This window comes from Pristiophorus japonicus, chromosome 1 (assembly GCF_044704955.1).
Source record: "Pristiophorus japonicus isolate sPriJap1 chromosome 1, sPriJap1.hap1, whole genome shotgun sequence".
Lineage (NCBI taxonomy): Eukaryota > Metazoa > Chordata > Chondrichthyes > Pristiophoridae > Pristiophorus > Pristiophorus japonicus.
Window position 1 is genome coordinate 338,495,224 of NC_091977.1, and position 13,396 is coordinate 338,508,619.

Genomic DNA, 13,396 nt, shown 5'->3' on the forward strand with positions numbered 1-13,396 from the left:
CTCAGACTGAAACGTTCGAAGTGCGTCTTCATGGCACCGGAAGTCAAATTCTTGGGGAGGAAAATTGCTGCTGACGGCATCAGGCCTACGGATTCGAAAACCAAGGCCATCAAAAATGGTCTCAGAATGTGACAGAGCTGCATTCGTTCCTTGGTCTACTCAACTACTTCGGTAATTTCCTACTTGGATTGAGCACCTTATTAGAGCCACTGCACATGCTGCTAAGAAAAGGCGACAACTGGCTTTGGGGTGTGTCTCAAGATAGAGCTTTTGAGAAATCTACTACTCTGCTTTGCTCTAACAAGCTGCTGGTACATTATGATCTGTGTAAGCGTCTAGTATTGGCCTGTGATGCTTTGTTATATGGAGTTGGTTGCGTGCTCCAACAAGCTAATGAGTCGGGCAAATTACAACCTGTTGCATATGCTTCAAAAAGTTTGTCAAAGGCAGAAAGAACCTACAGCATGGTAGAGAAAGAAGCAGTAGCCTGTATGTATGGGGTTAAAAAGATGCATTAGTACCTGTTTGGTCTTCGGAATGAACTGGAAACAGATCACATGACACTCATTTCATTGTTTTCGGAAAACAAAGCTATCAATACCAATGCATCGTCCCGCATCCAGAGGTGGGCGCTGACATTATCTGCCTATGATTATGTTATTCGCCATAGACCTGGCACTGAGAATTGTGCCGATGCATTGAGCCGTCTGCCGTTGCCCACAACCGGCAGACCTACTGTTAGTCATGGATGCTTTTGAAAGTGAAGGAACCCCTGTCACGGCTCAACAAGTTAAGACCTGGATCAGCCAGGACCCGATATTATCAGTTGTGAAACGTTGTATCCTTAGTGGTGATTGGTCTGTCATACCCAAGCAAATGTGTGAAGAGACCAAACTTTACATCCGTAACAAAGCCAAACTATCCATTCAATCAGATTGTATACTGTGGGGTAATCGTGTTGTTACGCCCAAGAAAGGCAGAGAGAAATTTGTGCATGATCTACATAGCACGCATCCCGGTATTGTCATGATGAAAGCCATTGCCAGTTCTCATGTATGGTGGCCTGGAATTGACTCTGATCTGGAATCATGTGTGCATCAGTGCAGCACGTGCATGCAGCTAAGTAAAGTACCAGCGGAATCGCTGCTGAGTCTGTGGTCGTGGCCATCTAAACTATGGTCCAGGATCCACATCGGCTTTGCAGGTCCCTTCCTGAGAAAGATGTTTTATAGAAACATAGAAACATAGAAAATTGGTGCAGGAGTAAGTCATTCGGCCCTTCGATGAGTTCATGGCTGAACATGCAACTTTAGTACCCCATTCCTGCTTTCTCGCCATACCCCTTTTAGTTGTGGTGGATGCTTATTCCAAGTGGATAGAGTGGACAATAATGTCATCCAGCACATCCACAGCTACCATTGAGAGCTCTCGTGTCATGTTTACTACGCATGGTCTGCCTGACATCGTTGTAAGCGACAACGGATCTTGCTTCACCAGTATGGAGTTTCAAAAGTTCATGAAACTCAATGGTATCAAACATGATGGGGAGAAATTACAACATGCTGCGGTGCAGAGGGACCTGGGGGTCCTTGTGCATGAATCCCAAAAGGTTAGTTTGCAGGTGCAGCAGGTAATCAGGAAGGCAAATGGAATGTTGGCCTTCATTGCGAAAGGGATGGAGTACAAAAGCAGGGAGGTGTTGCTGCAACTGTATAAGGTATTGGTAAGGCCGCACCTGGAGTACTGCGTACAGTTTTGGTCACCTTACTTAGGGAAGGATATACTAGCTTTGGAAGGGGTACAGAGACGATTCACTAGGCTGATTCGAGAAATGAGGGGGTTACCTTATGATGATAGATTGAGTAGACTGGGTCTTTACTCCTTGGAGTTCAGAAGGATGAGGGGTGATCTTATAGAAACATTTAAAATCATGAAAGGGATAGACAAGATAGAGGCAGAGAGGTTGTTTCCATTGGTGGGGGAGACTAGAACTAGGGGGCACAGCCTCAAAATACGGAGGAGCCAATTTAAAACCGAGTTGAGAAAGAATTTCTTCTCCCAGACGGTTGTGAATCTGTGGAATTCTCTGCCCAGGGAAGCAGTTGAGGTTGGCTCATTGAATGTTTTCAAGTCAAAGATAGATAGATTTTTAACCAATAAGGGAATTAAGGGTTACGGGGAGAGGACGGGTAAGTGGAGCTGAGTCCACGACCAGATCAGCCATGATCTTATTGAATGGCGGAGCAGGCTCGAGGGGCTAGATGGCCTACTCCTGTTCCTAATTCTTATGTTCTTATGTTCTTATGTGAGGTCAGCACCATTCAAACCCGCATCAAATGGACAAGCAGAATGTACAGTCCAAACCATCAAGCAGAGTATGAAACGTGTAACTCAAGGTTCACTGCAAACTCACTTGTCACACATATTGCTTAGTTACAGGACAAGACCTGATATGCTTACCAGGGTCTCCCCTGCTGAATTATTGATGGAGAGGTCTCAAGACCAGGCTCTCTCTTGTCCACCCTGACTTAAGTAATCGTGTCGAATACAGACGTCAAAGTCATCAAGGGTATCATGAGCGCGCTACTGTGTCACGCGACATTTCTATCAATGATCTTGCGTATGTACTGAATTATGGTCAAGGTCCCAAATAGGTCGCTGGTACTGTTACGGCCAAGGAGGGTAACAGAGTGTTTATCGTTAAGCTCAAGAATGAGCAAACATGCAGGAAACATGTCGATCAGATAAAGCTGCGGCACACAGATGAACCGGAACAGTCTGAGGAAGACACAATCAGTGATCAACCAACCTTCCCTCAGTCATCAGAGGACTCCACTGTCATCAATGAATCTGAACTTTCAATTCCTGACGTGGTCGTTGTCACTCCCATCAGATCGGCTACCCAGCCCCCAGTCATAACAGACTCAGAACGCTCGCCCAAGGCTGGAGTTGAACTGAGATGTTCAACTCGGGAGCAGAAAGCCCCGGACCATCTCAATTTGTAAAAAGACCATTACTAATATCTTAAAGGGGGATATTGTCATGTATGTATGCTTGGGTTTCCTAGCCACCAGGTGGCGCCACCATCGGAGGTCATTGGGCTGTGCGGACATGTGCGCGGCCCAGGTATAAAAGGTTAGTCATCTTGTAATGTAATCAATTTGGGCCCTAATAAAGTAGAATCAGGTTTGTACCTGTTCGGAGTTTACAGTATTCAGTCTATTGAGTTATTGCATACACAACACAGTCCACCACGTATTATGGGGGGGGAGGGTTGTAAAATTCCCCACTGATTCGCTATCGCCCATTTCGTGCCATCACCCAAGACGGATTTGAGCATCAAATAAAAGAGCCAGTGCACACATGTCAATATAACTATCATACACAGTGCAGAGAATGCTTTACAAGAACAACTGCTAAGCAATGTGCATGTAGAGGTTCCCGTCAATCGCCCACAGCAATCTCCAGTATGTGTCTCATTGCAAAATGTAAATTTAAATTTTAACATTTAAAAAAACATTGATATTGACAAGGGTTAATTCTGTGCTCCTGCACTCACAAGGAGCGCAGGTTGGCGGATCAGGGATTCAATGCTGTAGCTCTGTCTTCAAAGTCTACTCATTTCAAGTACAACTTCCTTGCTGGGAATGCCAAATGACGGAATTACTCCTGCAATGCTTTTTCATCTTTTCTAAACCATTAATGTCCACAGGGTAAATAGAGGGTAAGCACTAATGTTGTTGGACTCATGAATATCGACTCTCTAACTCATAGGGCTACTGCAGCCGAACCACCCTAACCTCACCAGCACCACTGCCACACATTGATTCCCCTCCCACCACATTTAAGTGCCATTGCGGAGGCAGGGCCCAGCTTCTCATCCCATTTCCCTTTCATCTGCCCCTAGTCACAGCCAACTAGTGGTGGGTGGAGTCAGTGACACCAATGCCCAAGTATCAGCCTCCTCTCCCTCCAATGTGGCCCCCATGCACTATTTGTGTAAGTCTCGGTCGCCTCTGAGGCCTACAAAGGTGCAGCTCTCTCCATTTTCAGGGTTCGTGTGCCCATTTAAGGTCCTTCATCGCCTTTTGTGGCGCTGCAGAAGCCTCCTCATTGGTTTCCTCTTCAACCTTGGCAGACTTCCACTTGGCAGTAGGAATCTTACCAGGAGAACTGCCATGCATGGCCAATGAACTACAAGCCAGGAAAATAGGTCAGGGTTTTGGTGGGGTCAAAGGGCAAGTGGAAGTCCCGCCCTGCCATACAAGCCCATTAAGTGTGATGAGCCGTACACTCATACACAGACAACCATCTATGACTCATAGCTTCAAAGCAGCACAGGACTTGCAGCACCCAAAGGGTTAATTAACTCAACGGGATGTTTCTCTTCCACAAAGCTGCAGAAAGATCAAAGCTGTAAACTTCTAAACAATACTGGAGGAATGACTCAGGAGTCAGTGAACCCATTAATAATAAATCATTAACTCTGACACTGCAGTGGGCTCTCCTCAGCACAAAAAGCACCAGAGAGGAAGTCATCTGACAACACAGAAGGCTTGCAATATCCTTTGGAAACTCCACACGGCGACAAAGTACACTCCCCTGGTGCCTCCTTCCAGTCCTTCCTGTATCGAGTATTATCGGAAGATCTGCCTTTCTCATTACTTTGTAACTCAAAACATCTTTCCACTTCTCCGATCACTCTGTAGCCCAATATGATCAGTTCTCCCTGTCTCCTGTCACTCTATAGCCCAGTATGATCAGTTATCCCTTCTCCCCTATTTCTTTATAGCCTAGTATTAACAGGTCTCCCTCCATTCCTATTACTCAATAAACCAGTACTCAGTTCTCCCTACTCTCGTATTACTCTATAACCCATTACGATTACATCCCCCCTCTGGTATTTTCCGAGTTGTATACTACAATAACTTTCATCCTCTCCTTCTTTCATTCTATTCCTCTTTTACTGACCACATATTGAACAGCTAAACTGTATTTAGGCCTATAAATTCAGCCCCAATATGGCGGGCAAAATGCATGCGCAATTCCGGTTGGAAGTACAGCACTCACCATGTAAGGAGAGGAATACAAATCCTTCTGCAGGATTCCTCCTCCTCATTCCTCCTATGCCTGCACCCTCCCCTGCCCCCCACCAGCCCCCGACCTCCTATATCCCGACCGGACACAGTCTTCAAACCCCCGCTAAGCTGCCTCGGATCTCCCAACCCAACACAGCCTCCAATTTCCCTTCCAGGTCTCTGATCCCCCTCCACTCCCTCTTATATTCTGACCTCAGCCTCTACTTCCCCGTCGCCGCCCAATTGGCAAACTGTGTTCAAGCAAAATTCACTACAAATCTTGCCAGTACATTGAACGAATTTACCCTGTGATAGCCGTGTCCACTTCATGTTTCAGAGGCATTGTGAGGATGAGTGTGTTGTCGTGTAGAGATTCATTGCGCTCCACATTCCCACTGCAGAAAAGAAACACAAACTATCTTAAAGACTGCATCAACCACATAAATAGAAAAACAAGTTAGACATTTCAAACTATCCTGTCAGAAACAATATGGATCAAAATAAATAAAATGCTGTGGTTTGATGACAATTAAAGAAATCGAAAGGTGACGTCACAGCCAAGGGGGTAAGTGATTGGTGAGTAGTTTTTCTTTTTCTTTTCTATATCAGTAAGTAACCTTTAGCATTGTTGTTACCAATTTAAGTTAATCTAAGGGTTAAGACATGGCAGGAGAGCTCGGACATGTGTTATGCTCCGCCTGCACTATGTGGGAAGTCAGGGATGCTGCCGGTGTCCCTGACGACTACGTGTGCGGGAAGTATATCCGCCCCCAGCTCCTGACGGACCGCATTGCGACACTGGAGCTGCAGGTGGATTCACTCTGGAGCATCCACGATGCTGAGAATGACGTGAATAGCACATTTAGCGAGTTGGTCTCACCACAGGTAAAGGGTACACAGTCAGATAGTAAATGGGTGACCAACAGGAAGAACAGTGGAAGGAAGGTCGTGCAGGGGTCCCCTGCAGTCATCCCCCTGCAAAACAGATACACCGCTTTAGGTACTGTTGAGGGGGATGACTCATCAGGGGAGGGCAGCAGTTCATGGCATCGTGGGTGACTCTGCTGCACAGGAGGGCAGGAAAAAGAGTGGGAGAGCTATAGTGATAGGGGATTCGATTGTAAGGGGAATAGATAGGCGTTTCTGCGGCTGCAACCGAGACTCCAGGATGGTATGTTGCCTCCCTGGTGCAAGGGTCAAGGATGTCTCGGAATGGGTGCAGGACATTCTGAAAAGGCAGGGTGAACAGCCAGTTGTCGTGGTGCACATAGGTACCAACGATATAGGTAAAAAACGGGATGAGATCCTACGAGACGAATTTAGGGAGCTAGGAGCTAAATTAAAAAGTAGGACCTCAAAAGTAGTAATCTCAGGATTGCTTCCAGTGCCACGTGCTAGTCAGAATAGGAATTGCAGGATAGCTCAGATGAATACGTGGCTTGAGGAGTGGTGCAAAATGGAGGGATTCAAATTCCTGGGACATTGGAAACGGTTCTGGGGGAGGTGGGACCAGTACAAACTGGACGGTCTGCACCTGGGCAGGACCGGAACCAATGTCCTAGGGGGAGTGTTTGCTAGTGCTGTTGGGGAGGAGTTAAACTAACATGGCAGGGGGATGGGAACCTATGCAGGGAGACAGAGGGAAATAAAATGGAGGCAGAAGCAAAAGATAGAAAGGAGAATAGTAAAAGTGGAGGGCAGAGAAACCCAAGGCAAATAAACAAAAAGGGCCACATTACAGCAAAATTCTAAAGGGGCAAAGTGTGTGAAAAAAACAAGCCTTAAGGCTCTATGTCTCAATGCGAGGAGTATTCAGAATAAGGTGGACGAATTAACTGCGCAGACAGCAGTTATGATGTAACTGGCATCACGGAGACATGGCTCCTGGGTGACCAAGGCTGGGAACTCAAGATCCAGGGGTATTTAACATTTAGGAAGGATAGGCAGAGAGAAAAAGGAGGCGGGGTGGCGTTGCTGGTTAAAGAGGAAATTAATGCAATAGTAAGGAGGGACATTAGCCTGATTGTGGAATCGGTATGGGTGGAGCTGCGGAATACCAAAGGGCAGAAAACTCGAGTGGGAGTTGTGTACAGACCACCAAACAGTAGTAGTGAGGTTGTGGACAGCATCAAACAAGAAATAAGGGATGCGTGCAATAAAGGTACAGCAGTTATCACAGGCGACTTTAATCTACATATTGATTGGGCTAACCAAACTGGTAGTAATGCGGTGGAGGAAGATTTCCTGGAGTGTATTAGGGATGGTTTTCTCGACCAATATGTCGAGGAACCAACTGGAGAGCTGGCCATCCTAGACTGGGTGATGTGTAATTAGAAGGGACTAATTAGCAATCTTGTTGTGCAAGGCCACTTGGGGAAGAGTGATCATAATATGGTAGAATTCTTTTTTAAGATGGAGAGTTACACAGTTAATTCAGAATCTAGGGTCCTGAACTTAAGGAAAGGTAGGGTGGCAGTGTGAGCTGCGAGGAGGATGCTATGAGGCTGCAGAGTGACTTGGATAGGTTAGGTGAGTGGGCAAATGAATGGCAGATGAAGTATAATGTGGATAAATGTGAGGTTATCCACTTTGGTGGTAAAAACAGAGAGACAGACTATTATCTGAATGGTGACAGATTAGGAAAAGGGAAGGTGCAACGAGACCTGGGTGTCAAGGTACATCAGTCATTGAAGGTTGGCATGCAGGTACAGCAGGCGGTTAAGAAAGCAATTGGCATGTTGGCCTTCATAGCGAGGGGATTTGAGTACAGGGGCAGGGAGGTGTTGCTACAGTTGTACAGGGCCTTGGTGAGGCCACACCTGGAGTATTGTGGACAGTTTTGGTCTCCTAACTTGAGGAAGGACATTCTTGCTATTGAGGGAGTGCAGCGAAGATTCACCAGACTGATTCCCGGGATGGCGGGACTGACCTATCAAGAAAGACTGGATCAACTGGGCTTGTATTCACTGGAGTTCAGAAGAATGAGAGGGGACCTCATAGAAACGTTTAAAATTCTGACGGGTTTAGACAGGTTAGATGCAGGAAGAATGTTCCCAATGTTGGGGAAGTCCAGAACCAGGGGTCACAGTCTAAGGATAAGGGGTAAGCCATTTAGGACCGAGATGAGGAGAAACTTCTTCACCCAGAGAGTGGTGAACCTATGGAATTCTCTACCACAGAAAGTCGTTGAGGCCAATTCACTAAATATATTCAAAAGGGAGTTAGATGAAGTCCTTACTACTCAGGGGATCAAGAGGTATGGCGAGAAAGCAGGAAGGGGGTACTGAAGTTTCATGTTCAGCCATGAACTCATTGAATGGCGGTGCAGGCTAGAAGGGCTGAATGGCCTGCTCCTGCACCTATTTTCTATGTTTCTATGTTTCTATGTAACTTCGATGGTATGACGCATGAATTGGCTAGAATAGACTGGCAAAGGATACTTAAAGGGTGGATAGGCAATGGCAAACATTTAAAGATCACATGGATGAACTTCAGCAATTGTACATCCTTGTCTGGAGTAAAAATAAAATGGGGAAGGTGGCTCAACCGTGGCTAACAAGAGAAATTAAGGACAGTGTTAAAACCAAGGAAGAGGCATATAAATTGGCTAGAAAAAGTAACAAACCTGAGGACTGGGAGAAATTTAGAATTCAACAGAGGAGTACTGAGGGTTTAATTAAGAGGGGGAAAATAGAGTATGAGAGGAAGCTTGCAGGGAACATAAAAACTGACTGCAAAAGCTTCCATAAATATGTGAAAAAGATTAGTGAACACAAATGTAGGTCCGTTGCAGTCGGATTCAGGTGAATTTATAATGGGGAACAAAGAAATGGCAGACCAATTGAACAAATCCTTCGGTTCTGGCTTCACGAAGGAAGACACAAATAACCTTCCGAATGTACTAGGGGACAGTGGGTCTGGTGAGAAGGAGGAACTGAGGGATATCCTTATTAGGCGGGAAAGTGTGTTAGGGAAATTGATGGGATTGAAGGCTGATAAATCCCTGGGGCCTGATAGTCTGCATCCCAGAGTACTTAAGGAAGTGGCCCTAGAAATAGTGGATGCATTGATGATCAACAGTCTATCGACTCTGGATCAGTTCCTATGGACTGGAAGGTAGCTAATGTAACACCTCTTTTTAAAAAAGGAGGGAGAGAGAAAGCGGGTAATTATAAACCGGTTAGCCTGATATCAGTAGTGGGGAAAATACTGGAATCAATCATTAAGAATGAAATAGCAGCGCATTTGGAAAGCAGTGACAGGATCGGTCCAAGTCAGCATGGATTTATGAAAGGGAAATCATGCTTGACCAATCTTCTGGAATTTTTTGAGGATGTAACTAGCAGAGTGGACAGTGGAGAACCAGTGGATGTGGTGTGTTTAGACTTTCAAAAGTCTTTTGACAAGGTCCCGCACAAGAGATTGGTGTGCAAATTCAAAGTGGATGGTATTTGGGGTAATGTACTGACGTGGATAGAGAACTGGTTGGCAGACAGGAAGCAGAGAATCGGGATAAACGGATCCTATTCAGAATGGCAGGCAGGGCTCAGTGCTGGGACCCCAGCTCTTTACAATATACATTAACGATTTGGATGAAGGAATTGAGTGTAATATCTCCAAGTTTGCAGATGACACTAAACTGGGTGGCGGTGTGAGCTGTGAGGGGGAAGCTAAGAGGTTGCAGGGTGACTTGGGCAGGTTAGGTGAGTGGGCAAATGCATGGCAGATGCAGTATAATGTGGATAAATGTGAGGTTATCTATTTTGGGGGCAAAAACACGAAGGCAAAATATTATCTGAATCACGGCAGATTAGGAAAAGGGGAGGTGCAATGAGACCTGGGTGTCATGCTTCATCAGTCATTGAAGGCTGGCATGCAGGTACAACAGGGCCTTGGTGAGGCCTCACCTGGAATATTGTGTTCAGTTTTGGTCTCCTAATCTGAGGAAGGACGTTCTTGCTATTGAGGGAGTGCAGCAAAGGTTCACCAGACTAATTCCAGAGATGGCTGGACTGTCATATGAGGAGAGACTGGATCAACTGAGCCTTTATTCACTGGAGTTTACAAGGATGAGAGGGGATCTCATAGAAATGTATAAGATTCTGACGGGACTGGACAGGTTAGATGCGGGAAGAATGTTCCCGATGCTGAGGAGGTCCAGAACCAGGGGACACAGTCTTAGGATAAGGGGTAGGCCATTTAGGACTGAGATGAGGAGAAACTTCTTCACTCAGAGAGTTGTTAACTTGTAGAATTCCCTGCCGCAGAGAGTTGTTGATGCCAGTTCATTGGATATATTAAAGAGGGAGTTAGATATGGTTCTTACGACTAAGGGGATCAAGGGGTATGGAGGGAAAGCAGGAAAGGGGTACTGAGGGAATGATCAGCCATGATCTTATTGAATGGTGGTGCAGGCTCGAAGGGCCGAATGGCCTACTCCTGCACCTATTTTCTATGTTTCTATGTTTACAATGAGGGGAGATATTTCCTGAGTTACCACTGTTGGTACAAACTCTGAAAAAAGGCCCTTATACCTTTTTAAACTGCTTCACGTTTGAGTGTTAGACATCACAACCATAACACCATAACAGCTGCATCATTCAACATTTCTGAAGAGTATGTTCGAATATTGCGACTATTTGATATTTTTGTAGAGAAGTAATGATGTCCCATTGGATTAGAAAGGAAACTTAAGGCAGCTGGGAAATTCCAGACTTAAATGTAATGTTAACTGAACGTTAACCTCAAAGGTCACGAATGGATTGGAAACACTCTGTTGGCTCGAATCCCCTCAAGTTCAAGGTGAATGGACCAAAAATGAAAGTGCTGCTTTGCCCAAGAGACATGCATCCCACTGTAGGAAGCATGAGGAGTGTCTACTTCACGTATCAGAGCCAAAGTTAAAGATAACAGGAACAAAACTTCATTCAATTTTAGTTTAGGAATCGCACGTGTTAGGACATTTTAAGTAATAAAAAGTTGCCGGAAATCTGAAATAAAAACAGAAAATGCTATAAATATACAGCAGGTCAGTCAGTATTCAGAAAGAAAAAACACAGGTTAAGTTTTTAGGTGCGGACCCTTCCTTAGAACTGGAAACTGGAAGATAAGCAAGCTATTTAGTGGAACTGAATAATGAAATGAGGGAGAGAAGGAGAGGTAATGGGTTGGAAGGTTTTATTGGAAAGAAGTGAAAACTTGTGGAGGATGTATGAACCAACTGCAGGGAGGGGTTTCTCATTCATGCTGGTACCTTTGATAAAAGGCTCAAAGAGTCCATTTTTGATATACAGAGCTGAGGAGGGGGGGGGTCAGTGGTCAGCCTTTGTCTCTCTCTCCCTTCCTGGAGAAGTCAGTATAGAGACATCCGAGTCTGAAGCAGTCAGACATATCTCACTTTCTCGTCAGACAGACAGAGGCTGTGCAGGTCCAGACTGAACCTGATTGGCGTGCTGCCTGTTAGAGCTCATTAAGTCCCTCCAACTGAGGCCAGACCATGAAAATAGTTTGGGTACCATCGGGCAGGTGTAGCAGATGCCCCACCTGCTGCCAGCCTGATTTACACCACAGTTAACAACTGCCCCCAATGTGTTTGGAATATATACAGGGTGACCATGTGCTCTGTTAATAAAGATGATAACTTTCAACTTTGGTGGGGCAGAAAATTGGCAGTATCGGATTGGCAGTCAACGGAAAGGAACATCGGGCAGGGTGGGTAATGGATGGCAGATCCAATACTGCCAGTTTACCACCCACAGTGAAGTTGAATGTTACCCCCATTGTGTTCTGAGTAAACATAGAGTGGCAATGCGTTCAGATAAGCAGAAGATGACAATGTGTTCTGAGTCGTCGTCTTCTACTTCTTAGGCAATCCTTTGGAGTCAAGGCTGACTTGCTTCCACATTAAAATGAGTTCTAAGGTGACTGATGAGACCAATGCGGGATCTACAGTCTCTGTCACAGGTGGGGCAGATGGTGGTTGGAGGGATGGGTGGCTGGGGTGCTTGATTTGTCCTACGCTCCTTCTGCTGTTTGTACTTGGCTTCCGCGTGCTTCCGGCAAAGAGTCGCAAAGTGTTCGGCGCCTTCTCGGATGCTTCTCCTCCACTTTGAGCGGTCTTGGGCCAGGGATTCCCAAGAGTCGGTGGGGATGTTACTTTTTTTCAAGGAGGCTTTGAAGGTGTCCTTGAAGCGTTTTCTCTGCCCTCCTGGGACTTGCTTGCCATGACGTAGCTTGGAGTAGAGTGCTTGTTTCAGGAATCTAGTATCGGGAATGTGGACAATGTGGCCCGTCCATCGGAGCCGATCGAGTGCGGTCAATGCCTCGATGCTGGTGAAGTTGGCCTGAGAGAGAACCACTGAACACACAGAATGACAATGTGTTCTGGGCACACAGGGTGACAAAGTGTTTAGAAACATAGAAAATAGGTGCAGGAGCAGGCCATTCGGCCCTTCGAGCCTGCACCACCATTCAATATGATCATGGCTGATCATGCAACTTCAGTACCGCACTCCCACCTGCTCTCCGTAAACCCCTCATCCCCTTAGCCGTAAGGGCCACATCTAACTCCCTCTTGAGTATATCCAACGAATTGGACTCAACAACTTTCTGCGGTCGAGAATTCCACAGGTTCACCACTCTCTGGGTGAAATCGTTTCTCCTCATCTCAGTTCTATATGGCTTACCCCTTACCCTTAGACTGTTACCCCTGGTTCTGGACTTCCCCAACATCGGGAACATTCTTCCAGCATCTAACCTGTCCTGTCCAGTCCTGTCATAATTTTATATGTTTCTATGAGATCCCCTCTCATTCTTCTAAATTCCAGTGAGTATAAGCCTAGCCGATTCAGTCTTTCTTCATATGTCAGTCCTGCCATCCCAGGAATTAGTCTGGTGAACCGTCGCTGAACTCCCTCAATAGCAAGCACGTCCTTCCTCAGATTGGAGACCAAAATTGCTCACAATACTCAAGGTGTGGTCTCACCAAGGCCCTGTACAACGGCAGTAAGATCTCCCTGCTCCTATACTCAAATCCCCTCGCTATGAAGGCCAGCATGCCATTTTCTTTCTTTACTGCCTGCTGTACCTGCATGCCTACCTTCAGTGACTGATGTACCATGACACCCAGGTCTCGTTGCACCTCCCCTTTTACTAATCTGTCACCATTCAGATAATAATCTGCCTTCCTGTTTTTGCCACCAAAGTGTATAACCTCACATTTATCTATATTATACTGCATCTGCCATGCATTTGCCCATTCACCTAACCTGTCCAAATCACCCTGCAGCCTCTTAAGCATCCTCCTCACAGCTCACACT

General features: G+C 45.9%; 1 protein-coding gene across 2 annotated transcripts in view; it reads right to left on the reverse strand.

The window, feature by feature from the left end:
* The window catches only part of itga9 (integrin, alpha 9), a 499,978-nt gene that overhangs the window by 81,052 nt on the left and 405,530 nt on the right, over nt 1-13,396 (reverse strand). For both annotated transcript variants that reach the window (XM_070889429.1, XM_070889419.1), the window contains one exon: nt 5,384-5,473. In XM_070889429.1, the coding sequence (XP_070745530.1) occupies nt 5,384-5,473 (90 nt within the window). The remainder of the gene's footprint in view (nt 1-5,383; nt 5,474-13,396) is intronic.